General features: G+C 44.0%; 2 protein-coding genes across 2 annotated transcripts; one reads left to right on the top strand and one right to left on the bottom strand.

The window, feature by feature from the left end:
* Positions 1–18,485: 18,485 nt before the first annotated feature.
* LOC138664806 (uncharacterized) lies at positions 18,486–19,742 on the top strand. The gene is made up of 2 exons (XM_069751780.1): positions 18,486–18,667; positions 18,758–19,742. The coding sequence occupies exons 1-2, from the start codon at positions 18,486–18,488 to the stop codon at positions 19,740–19,742; spliced, it is 1,167 nt and encodes a 388-aa protein (XP_069607881.1).
* Positions 19,743–19,802: 60 nt separating this feature from the next.
* LOC138664805 (uncharacterized) lies at positions 19,803–21,904 on the bottom strand. Its single transcript, XM_069751779.1, has 2 exons — positions 21,236–21,904; positions 19,803–20,983 (listed from the first exon to the last, which is right to left on the bottom strand). Exons 1-2 carry the CDS (start codon positions 21,625–21,627, stop codon positions 20,083–20,085), a joined length of 1,293 nt encoding a protein of 430 aa, XP_069607880.1. The 5' UTR covers positions 21,628–21,904; the 3' UTR covers positions 19,803–20,082.
* Positions 21,905–21,975: the final 71 nt, after the last annotated feature.

Raw genomic sequence — 21,975 nt, forward strand, 5'->3', positions numbered from 1 at the left:
TCCCTATGCGGAGGTAGAGCATCGGACTTGGGCTCTTCAAATACATCCTGATAATCAGACAAGAACTCTGGGACCTCAGAAGGGGTGGATGACGAAATCGACAAAAATGGAACATCACCATGTACCCCCTGACAACCCCAGCTGGATACCGACATGGAATTCCAATCCAATACTGGATTATGGGTTTGTAGCCATGGCAACCCCAACACGACCACATCATGCAGATTATGCAACACCAGAAAGCGAATAACTTCCTGATGTGCAGGAGCCATGCACATGGTCAGCTGGGCCCAGTATTGAGGTTTATTCTTGGCCAAAGGTGTAGCATCAATTCCTCTCAATGGAATAGGACACCGCAAAGGCTCCAAGAAAAACCCACAACGTTTAGCATAATCCAAATCCATCAGATTCAGGGCAGCGCCCGAATCCACAAACGCCATGACAGAAAACGACGACAAAGAGCATATCAAGGTAATGGACAGAAGGAATTTGGACTGTACAGTACCAATGACGGCAGACCTAGCGGACCGCCTAGTGCGCTTAGGACAATCAGAAATAGCATGAGTGGAATCACCACAGTAGAAACACAGACCATTCAGACGTCTGTATTCCTGCCGTTCAACTCTAGTCATAGTCCTATCGCACTGCATAGGCTCAGGTTTAACCTCAGGCAGTACCGCCAAATGGTGCACAGATTTACGCTCGCGCAAGCGTCGACCGATCTGAATGGCCAAAGACAAAGACTCATTCAAACCAGCAGGCATAGGAAATCCCACCATGACATCCTTAAGAGCCTCAGAGAGACCCTTTCTGAACAAAGCTGCCAGCGCAGATTCATTCCACTGAGTGAGTACTGACCATTTCCTAAATTTCTGACAATATACTTCTATATCATCCTGACCCTGGCACAAAGCCAGCAAATTTTTCTCAGCCTGATCCACTGAATTAGGCTCATCGTACAGCAATCCGAGCGCCAGGAAAAATGCATCGACACTACTCAATGCAGGGTCTCCTGGCGCAAGAGAAAATGCCCAGTCTTGAGGGTCGCCGCGCAAAAAAGAAATAATAATCAAAACCTGTTGAATAGGATTACCAGAAGAATGAGGTTTCAAGGCCAGAAATAGCTTACAATTATTTTTGAAACTTAGAAACTTAGTTCTATCTCCAAAAAACAAATCAGGAATAGGAATTCTTGGTTCTAACATAGATTTCTGATCAATAGTATCTTGAATTTTTTGTACATTTATAACGAGATTATCCATTGAAGAGCACAGACCCTGAATATCCATGTCCACACCTGTGTCCAGAATCACCCAAATGTCTAGGGGGAAAAAAAAAAGTGAACACAGAGCAGAAAAAAAAAAAAAATGATGTCAGAACTTTTTCTTTCCCTCTATTGAGAATCATTAGTTGGGCTCCTTGTACTGTTATGTTTGCTAATGACAGGTGTTATGAAGGCAATCCAGAAACACAGTGTGCTTAGCGATCAGAGCGCACACAGTGATCTGACAAATACCCAAAAATACAAGAACGAGCTCTGAGACGTGGAAACTCGGTAGACTGCACACCTGATCCTATCCTAAACACAACTAAAAGCGGCTGTGGATTGCGCCTAACAACTACCTAGGCAACTCGGCACAGCCTAAGAAACTAGCTAGCCTGAAGATAGAAAAATAGGCCTGACTTGCCCCAGAGAAATTCCCCAAAGGAAAAGGCAGCCCGCCACATATAATGACTGTGAGTAAGATGAAAAGACAAAACGTAGGGATGAAATAGATTCAGCAAAGTGGGGCCCGATATTCTAGGACAGAGCGAGGACAGTAAAGCGAACTTTGCAGTCTACAAAAAACCCTAAAGCAAAACCACGCAAAGGGGGCAAAAAAAACCCACCGTGCCGAACTAATGGCACGGCGGTACACCCTTTGCGTCTCAGAGCTTCCAGCAAAACAAAAGACAAGCTGGACAGAAAAAAAGCAACAAAAAAGCAAAAAGCACTTAGCTATACAGAGCAGCAGGTCACAGGAACAATCAGGAGAAGCTCAGATCCAACACTGAAACATTGACAAGGAGCAAGGATAGCAGCATCAGGCGGAGTTAAGTAATGAAGCAGTTAACGAGCTCACCAGAACACCTGAGGGAGGAAGCTCAGAAGCTGCAGTACCACTTGTGACCACAGGAGTGAATTCAGCCACAGAATTCACAACACACCTGTCAATGTTCCAGTATTGGTCTAGTTCACTCCTGGATCGTTTTTGTGACCTGTCTTCCCATCAGAAGCTAAGTTCCAGCTTGTATTTCTTGGGTTTGCTATTTTTCTGTCCAGCTTGCTATTTAATTTGTTGTCTTGCTTGCTGGAAGCTCTGGGACGCAGAGGGAGCGCCTCCGCACCGTGAGTCGGTGCGGAGGGTCTTTTTGCGCCCTCTGCGTAGTCTTTTTGTAGGTTTTTGTGCTGACCGCAAAGTAACCTTTCCTATCCTCGGTCTGTTCAGTAAGTCGGGCCTCACTTTGCTAAATCTATTTCATCTCTGTGTTTGTATTTTCATCTTTACTCACCGTCATTATATGTGGGGGGCTGCCTTTTCCTTTGGGGAATTTCTCTGAAGCGAGGTAGGCTTTATTTTTCTATCTTTAGGCCTAGCTAGTTTCTTAGGCTGTGCCGAGTTGCATAGGGAGCGTTAGGCGCAATCCACGGCTATTTCTAGTGTGTTTGATAGGTTTAGGGATTGCGGTCAGCAGAGTTCCCACGTCCCAGAGCTCGTCCTTATTATCAGTAACTATCAGGTCATTCCGTGTGCTCTTAACCACCAGGTCCATTATTGTCCTGACCACCAGGTCATAACAACCATGGTTTTCTCTTCTAAGGCAAATGTCGGTAACCGATCCATGGATCCTACCGGAGGTTCCGGACCTGCTTACCCAGGGTCCCGTATGCCACTCTCAAGTGAAGGGCTTCCATCTGGCAGCCTGGAATTTGAGAGGGCATTACTAAGCCGACAGGGATTCTCGTCAGGGCTAATCTCCACCCTGTTGAGAAGTAGGAAGCCGATTACACCAAGAATTTATGGTAGGACATGGAAGAGGTTTCTTGAGTTTTTAGGACAACCTTTGTCAGACGAGGCTCCTGTGGGTGCTATTTTAGAGTTTCTGCAAGCAGGCTTACAGCTGGGATTGGCTACTAATATGCTTAAAGTTCAGGTGTCAGCATTAGGAGCTTTATATCATTGTAATCTAGCCTCCAACAAGTGGGTAGCCCATTTCATTAAATCATGCAGTAGGTCTAGACCTGTTGTAATTCAGAAAATTTCTCCCTGGGATTTAAATCTGGTGTTAGATGCTCTAACTAAAAGTCCCTTTGAGCCTTTGCAAGAGTTATCGATAAAATTTCTCACTCTAAAAACAGTGCTATTGGTATAGCCTTGACATCCGCACGTAGAGTGAGTGACTTACAAGCCCTGTCCGTTTGTCCTCCTGTTATGACCTGGTGGTTAGGAGCACCCGGAATGACCTGATAGTTAAACCTCATACAGGACGAGCTCTGGGATGTGGGAGCTCTGCTGACCGCAAGCCCTAATCCTATCACACACACTAAAAATAGCCGTGGAGCGCTCCTGACCAGACCTAGGCGCCTCGTCACAGCCTAAGAACTATCTAGCCCTAGAGATAGAAAACAAAGCCTACCTTGCCTCAGAGAAATTCCCCAAAGGTAAAGGAAGCCCCCCATATATATTGACTGTGAGTAAAGATGGAAGTCACAAACGCAGAGATGAAACAAGTTTCAGCAAAGGGAGGCCAGACTTACTAAATAGACAGAGGATAGGTAATGGATAGGACTCACGGTGCGGAGGGGCCACTCTGCATCCCAGAGCTTCCAGCTAGCAAGACAAAATCATGATAACCAGCTGGACAAGAAAACAGTGAACAAATAATGACTATCAGGAACTTAGCTTCTGCAGGAGAAGGCAGGTCACCAGAGAGATCCAGGAGCGAACTGAACCAATGCAAAAACATTGACAGCTGGCATGGAGCAACGATCTGAGAGGAGTTAAATAGAGCAGCCAACCAAAGGATAAACCACGTCATCTGTGTAAGGAACCTCAGAAGCAGCAGCTTCACTCATAGCCACCAGAGGAAGCCCATAGACAGAACTCGCCGAAGTACCATTCACGACCACAGGAGGGAGTTCGACAACAGAATTCACAACATCCTCCATACACTCAGATATATGATGACAGGGTGGTTCTAAAACCAGATCCGGCTTATCTACCTAAAGTAGTTCTTAAATTTCATAGAAGTCAGGAGATTGTTTTACCCTCATTTTGTGTAAATCCTAAAAATCCAGGCGAGGAGAGGTTTCACACTCTTGATGTAAGAAGATCTATGTTACAGTACATATCCTTAACTAGTCAGTGGAGGAAAGATCAGTCTCTATTTGTAGCATTCCAGGGTAGCAGGAAAGGTCATGGGGTGTCCAAAAGTACTATTGCTAGATGGATTAGGGAGGCCATTAGCTTATCCTATGCTGCATGTGGCGTTCCGATCCCTGATGGCATCAAGGCTCACTCCACCAGGGCCGTGGCTACTTCCTGGGCTGAAAAAGCAGAGGTATCGATTGATCAGATATGTAAGGCCGCTACCTGGTCCTCACCATCTACCTTCTTTAAACACTACCGACTGAATTTATCTTCCTCAACTGACCTTACCTTTGGTAGAAGGGTGCTACAAGCGGTGGTCCCTCCCTAATGTGTTCCTTTCTCCAAAAATCTCTCATGTGTGCTGTCATGGGAGATGGGAAAACACCAAGGTTACTTACTGGTAGCCGGTTTTTCCGGAGCCCATGACAGCACCTGTATATTCCCTCCCTTTTTTCACCCTTTGGTGTGCACTTTTAGTTGGGTGTTTTTTATTATTATTATTATAATGTGGTGGTAGATTACCATGTGAACTAACCAAGGGGGCCTCTCATGCTCTGAAATCCAACTGAAGCGAGGGAGACGTACCGCCCTTTTATTTCAGTAGGTTTCCTGTCCTGACTGGGCAGATCCCCTCTCTCATGTGTGCTGTCATGGGCTCCAGAAAAAACGGCTACCAGTAAGTAACCTTGGTGTTTTCCTTCCATGTTGCTTCTGCTGCTGTGAAGCACCTGAAGGGTTAATAAACTTCTTGAATGTGGTTTTGAGTACCTTGAGGGGTGCAGTTTTTAGAATGGTGTTACTTTTGGGTATTTTCAGCCATATAGACCCCCTCAAACTGACTTCAAATGTGAGGTGGTCCCTAAAAAAAAATGGTTTTGTAAATTTTGCTGTAAAAATGAGAAATCGCTGGTCAAATTTTAACCCTTATAACTTCCTAGCAAAAAAAAAAATTTGGTTCCAAAATTGTGCTGATGTAAAGTAGACATATGGGTAATGTTATTTATTAACTATTTTGTGTCACATAACTCTCTCGTTTAACAGAATAAAAATTCAAAATTTGAAAATTGCAAAATTTGCCAAATTTTTTTCATAAATAAACGCAAAAATTATCGACCTAAATTTACCACTAACATGAAGCCCAATATGTCACGAAAAAACTATCTCAGAACCGCTAGGATTCGTTGAAGCGTTCCTGAGTTATTACCTCATAAAGGGACACTGGTCAGAATTACAAAAAACGGCCAGGTCTTTAAGGTCAAAATAGGCTGGGTTATGAAGGGGTTAATAAATAAATAAAGTGCTTGTAGGTATACAACTAAATCCTAGATAGTATTGTATAACGTAGGAGGTATATATGACCTCCAGGTATATTCATAAAGTGCACATGGTTAAATCAAATACAGTAATCCCTAATAGGAAAGTGATCGGCACATGATGAAAAAAGGCTCCATATACAAACCAGGATTCATTTCCCACGTGGTGCTACTGCTACCCCGCACTCCAACGCGCGTTTCACACGTTGCTTTGTCAGGGAGTGATGGGGATTGAGGGCTATAGGTATATATATATATATATATATATATATATATATATATATATGTCCACATAATTAGGTATAACCAATGGCATATTTCTTACTCACATGCGTATAATCCGGCGCTTGATTCACCGCCACAAATCACAGGCGCCATGTCATCGGCCCTGCGGCAACGTCACTAGAGGGCACAGTCGCACCCTCTGCAACGTCACAGGCAGGGCACGTGACCAGGCACGTGTGCAGGGAGGCAGATCAAGCGCGCAACGCCGGAGCAGCCATGGGAAGTATTGGCAAAAAGAAGGGCATAGAAAAATATAACACAACACATGACCAGGTACAAATATAGAAGGCAAATCATGCGCATAACATCAGAGCGGTCAAATGTGTTAAAAACCAAAAATGTGAGCACAAAATGAAAAATTTCTTTGTGAGAGAAGGTGCACAAAAAATGTGAACTCAAAATATCTGCTCAAATACACAATAATAAAACCCTAGTTATTATAAGTAATACACACCAACTCATTAATATAGATTAACACAATACAAAAATGAAAAAATCATAATATAAATACATAAAAAATATATATAATAAAATAAATACCCTCCAGATCATTATACAGTATTATAACCAAATGTGATATATAAACAATCCAATAACAATGTGAAAAATTCTTGAAGTGAATGACGATGTTCCCAAATATATTTTTCCACTCCAATGGACTCATATTCATATTTTATACAGTTATTATTAACGGTCACTTCTATTCTATACATAATAGTGAACCTAAAATACTAAAACAAAAAGCCAGTTATAAAAAGGCATACATACGGCACATAGATCCCTCACAGAAAGAGATTAAAATAAATAAAACAAAAATAAAAGCAAAGAAAATATGCAATAATTTAACATAATAATCAATGATTCAAATATCCAAATACATAGCCTATATATCTACATAATTATATGGCATAGAGGCTAATGACCAGCAAGAGAGGGAATGCAACCTACATTATAAATAACTGGAAAAGCCCCATTGGTCATTAAGACCAAGTGGCTTCATTGTTCTGAGTGTCGTTATCCAACGGCACTCCTTCCGTGCCAACCTATTCATCAGGTGACCAGCATGAGCCCCCAAATGGACCACATGAATGCCCTTCACCTGCATCTCAATTGTTCCTGTGGAATGGAACTCCCGATAATGGGAAGGTATTGTTTTTAACTTGGCAACTTCCTCTTTGTGTTAGGGTACCGTCACACTGAAACGACGCTGCAGCGATACGACAACGATGTCGATCGCTGCAGCGTCGCTGTGTGGTCGCTGGAGAGCTGTCACACAGACCGCTCTCTAGCGACCAACGATCCCGAAGTCCCCGGGTAACCAGGGCAAACATCGGGTTACTAAGCGCAGGGCCACGCTTAGTAACCCGATGTTTACCCTGGTTACCAGCGTAAATGTAAAAAAACCAAACACTACATACTTACATTCCGTGTCTGTCCTCCGGCGCTGTGCTTTCCTCTGCACTGTCAGCGCCGGTCAGCCGTAAAGCAGAGCGGCGACGCTACCGCTGTGCTTTCCGGCTGGCCGGCACTCACAGCCAGTGCAGAGAAGCACAGCGCCGGAGGACAGACACGGAAGGTAAGTATGTAGTGTTTGTTTTTTTTTTACGTTTACGCTGGTAACCAGGGTAAACATCGGGTTACTAAGCGCGGCCCTGCGCTTAGTAACCCGATGTTTACCCTGGTTACCAGTGAAGACATCGCTGAATTGAGGAGAATAATTTGCATATTCCAGGTGCCTTCTGGGAAAAGCAGAGTCTCCCTCAGCAAGAAGATCGTTGGGTACAGCCGGGACCAGCTGCTTGGATAGCATCACCAAACCAGGGATTCAAGCTTGAGGAGGATAATTTGCATATTCCAGGTGCCTTCTGGGAAAAGCGAAGAGTCTCCCTCAGCAAGAAGATCGTTGGGTACAGCCGGGACCAGCTGCTTGGATAGCATCACCAAACCGCGCGCCGAATTTTTGCCTGTAGGACATTATTGCAAGAAAGCTTGGCTGAGTAGATTACACAAGAAGGAAAACACACAGTAAGTCAGCAGGATCCAGGAGCAACATGGCAGATGTGACAACCTACATGGTGAGCTGCAGCATGTGCTACATGTTCACAGATCGACCAGAAGAAGAATCCAATTTCACCTGTCAGAAGTGTAGACTAGTGGCCCTTTTAGAAGAAAAGGTGCGGGGTCTGGAAGAAAGAATAGCAACTTTGAAACTCATCAAAGAGAATGAAGACTTCCTAGACAGAACAAAAGCATCTCTACTGGTCACAGAAGGTGAAAAAAGTGTCAGAGAACCTCCAAAAGCAGATGAGTGGAAGCATGTGACCAAAAGAAGCAAGAAGACCATGGAGAAATCACCAACCACACAACTGAAGAACCGATATCAAATCTTTGTAGAGGATGAAGATGGCACACCTAAGGATGAAGCAATACCAGCAAGCAAAAAAGAAAAGGGCACAGAGCAACAAGTGACAGCAAAAAGTACAGCCAAGAAGCAACGAGGAGTGGTGGTGGTGGGAGACTCACTACTGAGAGGCACAGAAGCAGCCATCTGCAGACCGGAAATAACCGCAAGAGAAGTATGTTGCCTTCCAGGTGCGATGATCAAGGATGTGACCGATAGGATACCAAAGCTCTTCAGCTCCAAGGACGTCCACCCATTTCTTCTGATACACGTTGGCACCAATGACACGGCAAGGAAGGACCTACCGACAATCTGCAAGGACTTTGAAGAGTTGGGGAAGAAAGTAAAGGAACTGGATGCACAGGTAGTTTTTTCTTCTATCCTTCCAATAGACGGGCATGGCACCAGGAGATGGAACAGGATCCTTGATGCGAACAACTGGCTAAGACGATGGTGCAGACAACAAGGATTCGGATTCCTGGACCACGGTGTGAATTACTTGTACGATGGACTCCTCGCCAGAGACGGACTACACTTCAACAAACCTGGGAAACACACATTCGCCAGAAGACTCGCTACACTCATCAGGAGGGCGTTAAACTAGAAGAAGTGGGGACGGGAAGAAAAACAGACTCGAACAAAGAAGACCCAGGAAAACATACTCAGAAGGGAGGTAAGAACATTTCTAAAACAATCCACAGTGAGGAGATTGGAACAAAACAAAATCCTCTAAACTGCATGCTCGCAAACGCCAGAAGCCTGACAACCAAGATGGAAGAACTAGAAGCAGAAATATCTACAGGTAACTTTGACATAGTGGGAATAACCGAGACATGGTTAGATGAAAGCTATGACTGGGCAGTTAACTTACAGGGTTACAGTCTGTTTAGAAAGGATCGTAAAAATCGGAGAGGAGGAGGGGTTTGTCTCTATGTAAAGTCTTGTCTAAAGTCCACTTTAAGGGAGGATATTAGCGAAGGGAATGAGGATGTCGAGTCCATATGGGTCGAAATTCATGGAGGGAAAAATGGTAACAAAATTCTCATTGGGGTCTGTTACAAACCCCCAAATATAACAGAAACCATGGAAAGTCTACTTCTAAAGCAGATAGATGAAGCTGCAACCCATAATGAGGTCCTGGTTATGGGGGACTTTAACTACCCGGAAATTAACTGGGAAACAGAAACCTGTGAAACCCATAAAGGCAACAGGTTTCTGCTAACAACCAAGAAAAATTATCTTTCACAATTGGTGCAGAATCCAACCAGAGGAGCAGCACTTTTAGACCTAATACTATCTAATAAACTTGACAGAATAACAAATCTGCAGGTGGTCGGGCATCTAGGAAATAGCGACCACAATATTGTACAGTTTCACCTGTCTTTCACTAGGGGGACTTGTCAGGGAGTCACAAAAACACTGAACTTTAGGAAGGCAAAGTTTGACCAGCTTAGAGATGCCCTTAATCTGGTAGACTGGGACAGTATCCTCAGAAATAAGAATACAGGTAATAAATGGAAAATGTTTAAGAACATCCTAAATAGGCACTGTAAGCGGTTTATACCTTGTGGGAATAAAAAGACTAGAAATAGGAAAAACCCAATGTGGCTAAACAAAGAAGTAAGACAGGCAATTAACAGTAAAAATAAAGCATTTGCACTACTAAAGCAGGATGGCACCATTGAAGCTCTAAAAAACTATAGGGAGAAAAATACTTTATCTAAAAAACTAATTAAAGCTGCCAAAAAGGAAACAGAGAAGCACATTGCTAAGGAGAGTAAAACTAATCCCAAACTGTTCTTCAACTATATCAATAGTAAAAGAATAAAAACTGAAAATGTAGGCCCCTTAAAAAATAGTGAGGAAAGAATGGTTGTAGATGACGAGGAAAAAGCTAACATATTAAACACCTTCTTCTCCACGGTATTCACGGTGGAAAATGAAATGCTAGGTGAAATCCCAAGAAACAATGAAAAACCTATATTAAGAGTCACCAATCTAACCCAAGAAGAGGCTAAATAAGATTAAAATAGATAAATCTCCAGGTCCAGATGGCATACACCCACGAGTACTAAGAGAACTAAGTAATGTAATAGATAAACCATTATTTCTTATTTTTAGGGACTCTATAGCGACGGGGTCTGTTCCGCAGGACTGGCGCATAGCAAATGTGGTGCCAATATTCAAAAAGGGCTCTAAAAGTGAACCTGGAAATTATAGGCCAGTAAGTCTAACCTCTATTGTTGGTAAAATATTTGAAGGGTTTCTGAGGGATGTTATTCTGGATTATCTCAATGAGAATAACTGTTTAACTCCATATCAGCATGGGTTTATGAGAAATCGCTCCTGTCAAACCAATCTAATCAGTTTTTATGAAGAGGTAAGCTATAGGCTGGACCACGGTGAGTCATTGGACGTGGTATATCTCGATTTTTCCAAAGAGTTTGATACCGTGCCACACAAGAGGTTGGTACACAAAATGAGAATGCTTGGTCTGGGGGAAAATGTGTGTAAATGGGTTAGTAACTGGCTTAGTGATAGAAAGCAGAGGGTGGTTATAAATGGTATAGTCTCTAACTGGGTCACTGTGACCAGTGGGGTACCGCAGGGGTCGGTATTGGGACCTGTTCTCTTCAACATATTCATTAATGATCTGGTAGAAGGTTTACACAGTAAAATATCGATATTTGCAGATGATACAAAACTATGTAAAGCAGTTAATACAAGAGAAGATAGTATTCTGCTACAGATGGATCTGGATAAGTTGGAAACTTGGGCTGAAAGGTGGCAGATGAGGTTTAACAATGATAAATGTAAGGTTATACACATGGGAAGCAGGAATCAATATCACCATTACACACTGAACGGGAAACCACTGGGTAAATCTGACAGGGAGAAGGACTTGGGGATCCTAGTTAATGATAAACTTACCTGGAGCAGCCAGTGCCAGGCAGCAGCTGCCAAGGCAAACAGGATCATGGGGTGCATTAAAAGAGGCCTGGATACACATGATGAGAGCATTATACTGCCTCTGTCCAAATCCCTAGTTAGACCGCACATGGAGTTTTGGGCACCGGTGCTCAGGAAGGATATAATGGAACTAGAGAGAGTACAAAGGAGGGCAACAAAATTAATAAAGGGGATGGGAGAACTACAATACCCAGATAGATTAGCGAAATTAGGATTATTTAGTCTAGAAAAAAGACGACTGAGGGGCGATCTAATAACCATGTATAAGTATATAAGGGGACAATACAAATATCTCACTGAGGATCTGATTATACCAAGGAAGGTGACGGGCACAAGGGGGCATTCTTTGCGTCTGGAGGAGAGAAGGTTTTTCCACCAACATAGAAGAGGATTCTTTACTGTTAGGGCAGTGAGAATCTGGAATTGCTTGCCTGAGAAGGTGGTGATGGCAAACTCAGTCAAGGGGTTCAAGAGAGGCCTGGATGTCTTCCTGGAGCAGAACAATATTGTATCATACAATTATTAGGTTCTGTAGATTTATTATGATGGAATATAGGCTGAACTGGATGGACAAATGTCTTTTTTTCGGCCTTACTAACTATGTAACTATATAACTATATGAATCGGCGTCACACATGCCGATTCAGCGATGTCAGCGGGAGATCCAGCGACGAAAGAAAGCTTCAAACGATCTGCTACGACGTACGATTCTCAGCGGGGTCCCTGATCGCAGTAGCGTGTCAGACACAGCGAGATCGTAACGCTATCGCTGGAACTTCACGAATCGTGCCGTCGTAGCGATCAAAATGCCACTGTGTGACGGTACCCTAAGTCCTCAAATCCAATCACTCTAGCTACTCGTATATCCCTTACATGCTCCAAGACCCGTACACGCAGCTGCCTTGATGTGAGGCCTATATAAATAAGCCCACATGGGCAAGTGATGTGATACACCACTGAAGTGGTTTTACAGTTAATAGGGTGTACTATCCTGAACGTATGAGAATTTGAAGAGTTCACAAACACGTCAGTCTTAACCATGTACCTACATGCACTACACCCACCACATGGTCGTGAACCCCAAACCGGTCCCTTGGAATTAAAAATGAATTGCGACCTGGGAGGAATATAATGACTGTGTGTAATCATCTCACCTATGGTCTTACTCCTCCTTACAACGATCCTTGGTGTTCCTTCAATCAATTTAGCCAATTCCGGATCCTCTATCAATATAGGCCAGTGACGATTCATAATGTCACCCATATCTCTCCATCTACTGTGATAGTTAGTAATCATCCGCAGTTGTGGCTCCTCTTTTCCCCATACCTGATTATGAAGAAGGCTGCCACGACTCCTGTCCTTGGCTTGTTGGTACCCTATTTCCACATCATCCGACGTATGGCCACGAGGAAAGAATCGATGCTTCAAATCCCGAGCCTGATTCTCAAATTTCTCCTCAGAGTCACAAATCCTCCTGGCTCCAATAAATTGTCCCTTAGGGATTGCCTTGATGGTGTGTCTCGGATGTGCAGATCTTGCATGTAACAGAGAGTTCGTACTCGTTTCTTTACGATAAATGGTACTGTGGCCATTACCCGGTTGATCAAAAGACAATTGTAAATCCAAGAAATCTATTTTGTTCTCTTCCACTTTAAAAGTAAACTTAATATTCCAATCATTAGCGTTGAGGTATGTCAAGAAGCCATCCAATTCAGTTCTACTCGCCTGCCAAATAATAAGGACATCATCTCTAAAACGCATTTTTTTCTAAAGTTTCTATATAAATACCTCCTCATGCACTGGCTGATTCTTCTGCACAGCAGTAAATCGGACTAAGAATCTTAGCTGGCACTGCTCCTAACTTCATCCACATTTACTAGCTCTAGATAAAACCCATTATTAAATGAAAGATGGATGGAACCAAGAACAACCCACCAGAATTGGCCTTCAGGGCACTTAGACTACTTTCGCACTAGCATCGGTAAGGGGCCGTCGCCATGCGTCGGCCCGACGTACCGACGCACGTTGTGAAAAAAATGAACAACGGGGGCAGCGGATACAGTTTTTCAACGCATCCGCTGCGCCATTGTAATGTCCGGGGAGGAGGGGGCGGAGTTTCGGCCACGCATGCGCGGTCGAAAATGGCGGACGCGACGCACAAAAAAAGTTACATGGAACGTTTTTTTTGTGCCGAGGATCCGCCAAAACACGACGCATCCGTCGCACGACAGATGCGACGTGTGACCATACGTCGCAATGCGTTGCTAATGCAAGTCTATGGAGAAAAAACGCATCCTGCGGGCAACTTTGCAGGATGCGTTTTTTCTCCAAAACGACGCATTGCGATGGACGTCACATGACGCTAGTGTGAAAGTAGCCATAAGTGGTTTCAGCACTGGTGAAAGACGAACCTGAGCGCATAACATTTAAATTATACTTGTGATCGAAAGAAGGCTACTCTAAGCTTTTTGGCTTTATTTACCTGAACTGCTTTAAAAAAAAAATACAGGGATGTCTTGAAGCATTGTTTCAAAGGGGAGCCTATCCGAAGGATCAATCCTTCTCAGCCATCTATAAGCACACGTACAAAGTTGAATAAAATTATACCTTGATATCTGCGATCCTTATATGATAACTAATAAGCAGACAACATGTAGGGGAAAAGAACATGTTTCCAAAATAGCATAGGTCAGGTTTCTCAGTGTGAAACGTAATTACAGACAGCCCCCTTGTGCCTATCTAACTTCAGCTGTTTATTACATAGTACCTGGAATAAAGCAGGCATAAGTGTGATTACTAACACTTTATTTAGCTTTCATCAGGACAGCCAGTGTGGGAGGGGCGGTTCCACAGAACTGAGATTTCTTTTGTCAGTGCGGTTATCCCATGCTGTCAGCTCTGATGAAAGAAGTGTTGTAATCACACTGTGTACCCTACACCAGTCACTGTGCAATCACACAGCTCAGTAGGGAACATCAGTCATTACATGTCTCACACTTGGAAACCTGCTGTAAGTTATGGAGGCGTGTTCTTTCCAATGCATGTTGCCTGCTTATGAATCTAATCTACTAGATGGTGGCCCGATTCTAACGCATCGGGTATTCAAGAATATGTATTTATGTATATAGCAGCCACATAGTATATACTGTAGCACAGGCCACGTAGTATATAGGAGCCATGTAGTATATAGCAGACAAATACTACGTGGCCTGTGCTATATACTATGTGGCTGCTATATACATACATATTGTAGAATACCCGATGTGTTAATACAGGCCACACAATATATAACAGTGGCCACGCAGTATATAACACAGCCACGTACTATATAACACAGCCCAATCAGTATATAGCAGCCACGCAGTATACAACACAGGCCACGCAGTATATAACACTGGCCACGTAATATATAGCACAGCCCACGCAGTATATAGCAGCCACGTAGTATATAACACTGCCCACGCAGTATATAGCAGCCACGTAGTATATAACACTGCCCACGCAGTATATAACAGTGGCCACATAGTATATAGCACGCAGTATAGAACATAGCCCATGTAGTATATAGCACAGCCACATAGTATATAATACTGCCTATGTAGTATATAGCAGCCACACGGTATCTAACACAGCCCATGTAGTATACAGCAGTGTGGGCACCATATCCCTGTTAAAAAAATAATTAAAATAAAAACTAGTTATATACTCACCCCTGGGATCCAGCGAAGCTCCGGCGATACGCGCACAGCTGCCGCCATCTTCCGTTCACAGGATGCATTGCAAAATTACCCACATGACTTAGCGGTCTCGTAAGACCGCTAAATCTTCTGGGTAATTCCACAATGCATTGCCGGGAACGCAAGATGGCGGCAGGCGCGTGCGGCTCGGCGGACTACGGAGGGTGAGAATAGCAGGTTTTTTGTTTTTTTATTATTTTTAACATTACATTTTTTTACTATTGATGCCGCATAGAGGGGACAGCATGACCTCCAGTTAGGTGCCTTCAGGGGAGGGCGGGTGAGGCAGCTGAAGAGAGGCGTCTCATTTTTATTGTTACTATATGGCTACATTTCCCCCCAGCGTCACCCCGACTGCGCCTGTCACCTCACTTTCACACATCGCCAGGACAGGATGGAGAAGACAGGATCTGAGGAGGGGAATGGGGTCTTTGCATACAAAGTCTGGATCAGAACAGGCCATCAATCCTCAGAAATGTTTCCTGGATTTCTGAGGAGACTGTCCATCCATGTGTATAAAAGACAGTGCTCTATGTACAATCCCTGGCTGCTCCACGCACTGAACATGGTGCCCCCCCATAGACCAGCACACTGCTCTCCTGAAATACTCTGCGCTGCTGTCACCCTGCTCCCTCCACCACATATCTCCCAGAGTCCTTGCTGCCTGCCATCCTCGGGGACTGTCTACTTGTCAGTATAACTTTGCAGTCACCAACAAAATGGCTGCTCACTGGGTTCCTGAATCTCATCCTCTCTTATCCCTTACCAAACACCAGAAGGGGAGGAGAGGAGACATCACACTGTCAGCAGACTCCGCCCATAATTACTGCAGTGCTGTAATGTGAGCTAGTTGTACACTAGGTTTTTGTCAAATTTCATTAGCTGCTCCCCCTAGTGTTTAAAAGTGGAAATGCCAAAACTTTTAAAATTATTTTTCATATTTTACTAAATTATAAACAAATGATAATATTTTGTAAGAAAATTTAAACATTAATTCTTTACATTTTTTCAATCGCTGGAAAAAAATTTTTTTTTGATGGCACCTTCCCTTTAAGGGAATTCATGTTCACTAAGTTTTTGTACAGTTCCCAGTATGAGATTCATTTCTAGGTGTGTTGGTTGAAAGGAATTACAGGGTAGTAAAGTGGTATCTAAAGAAGGTGGATAATTGAGGCTTAGGAGACATAGTATATGTGGACAAAATGTAATGAATGGAAGATGAGGCTAGGCAGAGCAAGTGAGCACACTGAGCTTTTTATGTAGAACTTCTTGGAACCGAAACTCTCCAAATCCTCCTCAAAAACATGGGAGTTTGTGCTAAGTTACAATTCTAAGGGTATGTGCACACGCTGCGGATTTTGCTGTGGATCCGCAGTGGTTTCCCATGAGTTTACAGTACCATGTTAACCTATGGGAAATGAAATCTGCAGTGCACATGCTGCGGATAAAAATGCGCGGAAACACAGTGGTTTACATTCTGCAGCATGTCAATTCTTTGTGCGGATTCTGCTGCTGTTTTACACCTGCTCCAATAGAAAACTGCAGGTGTAAAGCCGCAGCGGAATCCGCAGTAGAAACTGCGATAAATCTGTAGGAAAAACCGCAGCGGTTTTGCACTGTGTTTTTTCCAAATCGGCTGGGAAAAATCTGCAGTCCTCCGGAATACGTGTGCACATACCCTAAAAACTCAGCAAAAAGACTCCGTGTTCACATACCCAAAGGTTAAAGCGAGTTACCTGAAAAGGGAAGGCTGACTCCTACACCATGTTTGTTGCCTGAGCAATGACAGTAAGGTTATGTCACATGTTCATTGTTTGGTCAGTATTTTATATCAGTATTTGTAAGCTAAAATCAGGAGTGGAATAATCATAGGACAAGTATAATAGAAACGTGCCCCACATCAGTATTTTTCACCCACTCCTGGTTTTGGTTAACAAATACTGAGTGTGTGAACTTTTCCTAAGTGAAAGGCTGCCATAAAGTAATGCATGAAGGTTAGAATTTGTCAAAGGCTGGGATCACACATACGCAAGATACGGCCGATTCTCGCAGGTGAAAACCCAGCTCTGGCGCCGGCACTCCGGAGCGGAGCATGCAGCTCCATGTATTGCTGTGCAGCTGCACGTTCCACTCCGGAGTGCCGGCACCAGAGCTGGGTTTTCACCTGCAAGACTCGGCCGTATCACGTGTATGTGTGATCCCGGCCATAAGGAATCATCCAAATTTCCAACATGCCTAGGAAGACTAGGTTATCCTAAAATAAATCATGGATGTAGGAAAGTTTGTTTCAGACAAAACATGCATTTAATAGTGCTGTGGAAACAGGGACAGAAAAAGCAGCAATGAATGGGTATGTCAGTTCTTAGAATTTGTGGCAATTTTGTGAGGAGACAGATCTGACCCTAAGGCCGCCGTCACACATGCGAGTTTTACGTGCGTAAGAGCGCATAATCTACGTACGTAAAACTCGCTAAACATACGGCACCATGATTCTCAATGGGTCTAGTCCTTTTAGGCGTATATTACGGATCCGTATTATACGTTCCTCTACGGCCGTACAAAATCGCAGCATGCAGCGTTTGTCAGCGTATTGCGCAAAAAAAACGCCAATGCAAGTCTATGGGAGAGCGTATAATACGGAATGCATACGGACCATGCGTGTGCATTGCGAGAAATACGCACCTCACTGGCAGATGTCCTGAACTTTCGAAAGCCATCAATCAGGCAGGTGAGACATGCTAATTAGCTGAAAAAGCCAGACAGTGAACCCGGAAGTCTGCTGCACGCCTCCACGGAGTGAGAGATTCAGCATGGCCCGCATAATTAATGTTGACATGCTGATCATTTTGATCCAGGAGAGGCCAGAAATCTGGGACCAAAGAGACCCCAACTATGCCAACAGGGCAGTAAAACAAGCTGCATGGAGGAGCGTGTGTGGGTCCCTCTTCCCCCAGTATGACCAGCAGCCACGTGCGGCCCAGCGACAAATAAGTAAGTACACCCATGTTTGCAATGTAATGTTCTTGCTAAACAGCAGGCCCTTACTACTTTGAATTGCTAAACCTTAATTTATTAATTCATCCTTAAAGTTATATATATCCAAGCAGTATATACATGGTGCTGGATATGATAAATGGATTTGATTAAGGTTTAGAACAGGTGTTCCCTTAATAACATGGTTTTCCAGTAATTTGTTTTTCTGTGATAGAGGTTAGCTGACTCTGTCCTTGTGGCCTTTCTTCCTAATTTGTATTTTTTTGAGGAAATTCTGGCTTAATGTGAGCCACAAAAGCCTCTTTCTATGCTACATTGCAATCTGTGTACTCCATTACACCTTGTGTGAGCACTCTGCATAATGGTCTAAGCAATGTGTGTATTTTTTGTTGTTTCAGTGGATGATGTTACAACAAGGTGGCGGAGCATCCGGGACCAGTATAGGAGGGAGAGGCAGCAGCGGGAGAGAAGTGGAGCCGGGGCCCCTCCTAAAAAAAAAAAATACATCTACTTTGACCGCCTAACCTTCCTTAACCCCAGCATGGACCTCAGGCCGTAAGTAAAAACATCTCAAAATGGGTTAATTTTTGAATGTTGAGAGATGATTCCAAAAAACATAGTAACTGGTCAAATTTATCTTTGCAGAACTCAGTCTAACCTCACTGACAGGGAGACAGGGTCGGACTCAGAACTGGTCATTGACCCAGTTGGAGAAGGTGAAGAGGTGGCTGGTCCATCTGCTGCTCCCTCCTGCGCAAGACCTACAGCATCTTCATCATCTGCCCACCCAGCTCCAGCTGCTTCTGAAGAAAACCCAGAGGGCCCACAGTTCTCTTCTGCAGCAGCAGCACCTAGCCAGGATGACCCTGGTAATAGCAGCAGCCCAACTGTTGCCCTGGACCGATCCCCACAGGCTGCAGTCAGACCCCAGCGTGCACGACGCAGGAGAGAGCTTCGCCAAAGCAGGCAAAACGTGGATGCTGGGGTCATGAACTATTTGGCCCGGGTTCGAGAGGATGATGGGGAGGAGGGATTCACACGGAGCCTTGCCCAGTATTTACGCTCCATAGAGCGGGAGTTGAGGCTTCGTTTGAGAGGGTGTTTTCAGATCCTTATTGACGCATGCACCCCCCCAAATAACCCATACAATCTGATGCAGATGATTGAACAGTGGCAGATGTCACCTGAAAATATTCTGCGGCCTCCGAGACTACAAGGCCAGCATGCGCACCAAGGATCTGAAGCACCCCCTCCACGTCAGCCAACACCTCCACCCCAACCACCAACTAACCAACAATGGCAACATCAGCACCATATTGCAGGATATCATCAACCATCCCAATATGGCCACTTGTCCGCACCCAGTGCTGGAGGCTGGTCCCAACCTGGGTTTGGACAATATGGTCATTTTGGGTTGGGGTATGATTCCCGCACATATGGGCTGCAACATCAGGGTTATCTCCCAAATCCAGGCCCCACTCATCAAAGTGGCCAGCATCAGAGCAGGCAGAATTTCCCGCAAGCCACTATAACAGCCGCACAGGCTGCTGGACAATTGGGCCTGCAAAGGCCATCTGATGGTGACCCAGACCAATCCACTTCTCCCCTTCCTACGTACCAGGACTTGTAATGTTGGGTACAACTTTTTTTTAATTTGTTTAAGACATTTGGTTTGGTTTGTGCTTAAAAAGCAAGCTGTAATGCTTTTATTTTACTTTGTTGTTTTTTTTTTGTTAAAAAAAAGCTGTTCTTTTTTGTGCACAAAGATTGGTTATGCCAAAACAAACAAAAAAACCAAAAACAAGTTTAAGAAGTAAAATTGCCTTTACTTAACAAAAAACTATGTATGCACTCTGTTCATTCTTCTTAACTCACACACACATGATATGATCAGAACCATATGTCAACAAATTAAACACAGCAGACATATTTTCAAACTTGATAATGGCAAAATTTAGGTACATAAATAATTACACATGCAAAATTGCATAGTCTTGCCAGGGAGTGGCACCCTGAGGAGTCAAAAAATAATTGGTGAACACATCCCGAACTTTTAGGCCAGAAAGGGGACGTCGCCGAGGAGGGACATATGGGGGAGGCCTACTATGATTGGTCATGACGTGATTTTGCAAATTAGTAGACAAACAATCATGTATTCTGGTGAAATTATGTAGAATTACACAGGCTTTGATCACTTCATTGATTGAAGCCTCACTCAGCTGAATTGCAGACTGAAGAACACGCCATTTGGCTACAAGAATCCCAAAGGCGCACTCAACCAGTCTCCGTGCCCTGGTAAGTCTCAAATTAAAAACCCTCCGCCGGTGGTCAAGGTTGCGCCTGGGGTAAGGCCTCATGACGTGCCTCGTCAGTTGGAAGGCCTCATCTCCAACCAAAACAAAAGGCACTGCTTCCGCATTGGAGCCTGGGAGTTGTTGTGGTGGTGGGAGGTTCAACTGGTTGTCACGTAGCCGGCGACCCATTATGGACGAATTGAAGACCCTAGAGTCTCCAGTTCGGCCATAGGCCCCAATGTCTACAATTATAAACCTGTAGTTGCTGTCAGCAACTGCTAACATAACTACAGAGAAAAACTGCTTATAATTGTAGAATTGGGAACCAGAGTTCGGCGGCTTACGCACCCTGATATGTTTCCCATCCACAGCTCCAATGCAGTTAGGGAAGTCACAAGTATTTTGGAATCCAGTGGCGATTTTGAGCCAATCATCCATTTTTGGCTCTGGCATCACAACTTCGTTAAGTTTCAGCCATATTTGGGAACAGGTTGTCCTAACAATGACTGAAATGGTAGAACGCCCAATGAGAAACTCCAGGTGTAGACCCGCATAGGACAAGCCTGTGGCCAGGAAGCTGAAAAACAAGGAAAACAAAATAAAGGAACATGAGGAATATGAAAACAGGACGAAACACAAGTGTCTAGTAAATTTTCTCTGTGATTATTGAGTAAGCAAAAAGGGACATTTCACAGTATTACTATAATCAAATATTAAACACATTTTTAGAAATGTGCTTGTGGCCTCATGTCTAAGTTAAGGAACTGAAACATAGTAGGACAAAACACATTGGCCAACACAACAAAATCTAAAAGGTCTAAATACATACCGTAAGGTTAGGAGCAGACGCTCCTCAGCAGAGATGGCTTTTCTCATCCAGGTGTCCTGATAGGTGAGTCCAGGACGTAAGATCTCCAGCAACATGTCAAAAGTCCTGATGGACATGCGAGTATACAGGAAAAATTTGTCTGGATGGGCCCTCAAAGATGAATAGAGTCTCTGGAAATGTCCTTTACTCGGGCGTTGGGTCAATAGAGGATGGACCCACAATCTTTGTCTCCTCCTTCGCGGATCTGCATTGACCGTATATGGCTGGCCAAAGCGACGAGACAACACCCAGTGAAGCAACACCCGCTGAGTTGTGCTTAAATACACATGGTCAGACATGTTTGGGAGCTCCAAGTACCACAGCCAAAATATGCTTGAGAACATATAGGGCATATGGGAGGGGTACACCTGTTGTCGAGGGCTTAAATAGTGTTGTTAATGATGGTTTAAATGATTTGCAGGCCAGAAAACCGTTAAATGTCCATTTTGGAATGGTGCGTGGTAAAAACGCCATACGGATCACATACGGATTACACACGGACCAGTACATGCGCAAAATACGCGACCACACCTAGGCGACGCAAGAACTACGGAGAGAGATTACGGAGACATTTTGGCGTATCACGCGCGTATTACGGACGTAGAAAACGTACCGTAATGTCTTACGCCAAGTGTGACGCCGGCCTAAGAGTTTGCTGAGGAGTTCTCAGGATTGCTACCTATAGTATCATCAATAAATGA

The sequence above is a fragment of the Ranitomeya imitator genome, chromosome 2 (assembly GCF_032444005.1).
Source record: "Ranitomeya imitator isolate aRanImi1 chromosome 2, aRanImi1.pri, whole genome shotgun sequence".
In the NCBI taxonomy this organism is placed as follows: Eukaryota; Metazoa; Chordata; class Amphibia; order Anura; family Dendrobatidae; genus Ranitomeya; species Ranitomeya imitator.

Excerpts from the sequence above, each read along its gene's own strand:
- LOC138664806 (XM_069751780.1), top strand. The coding sequence starts at position 18,486 with ATGTGTGTATTTTTTGTTGTTTCAGTGGATGATGTTACAACAAGGTGG. Across the intron at positions 18,668-18,757 it reads CCCAGCATGGACCTCAGGCC|AACTCAGTCTAACCTCACTG; the intron begins GTAAGTAAAAAC and ends TTATCTTTGCAG.
- LOC138664805 (XM_069751779.1), bottom strand. The coding sequence starts at position 21,627 with ATGCCCTATATGTTCTCAAGCATATTTTGGCTGTGGTACTTGGAGCTC. Across the intron at positions 20,984-21,235 it reads CGTCTGCTCCTAACCTTACG|CTTCCTGGCCACAGGCTTGT; the intron begins GTATGTATTTAG and ends CTTGTTTTTCAG.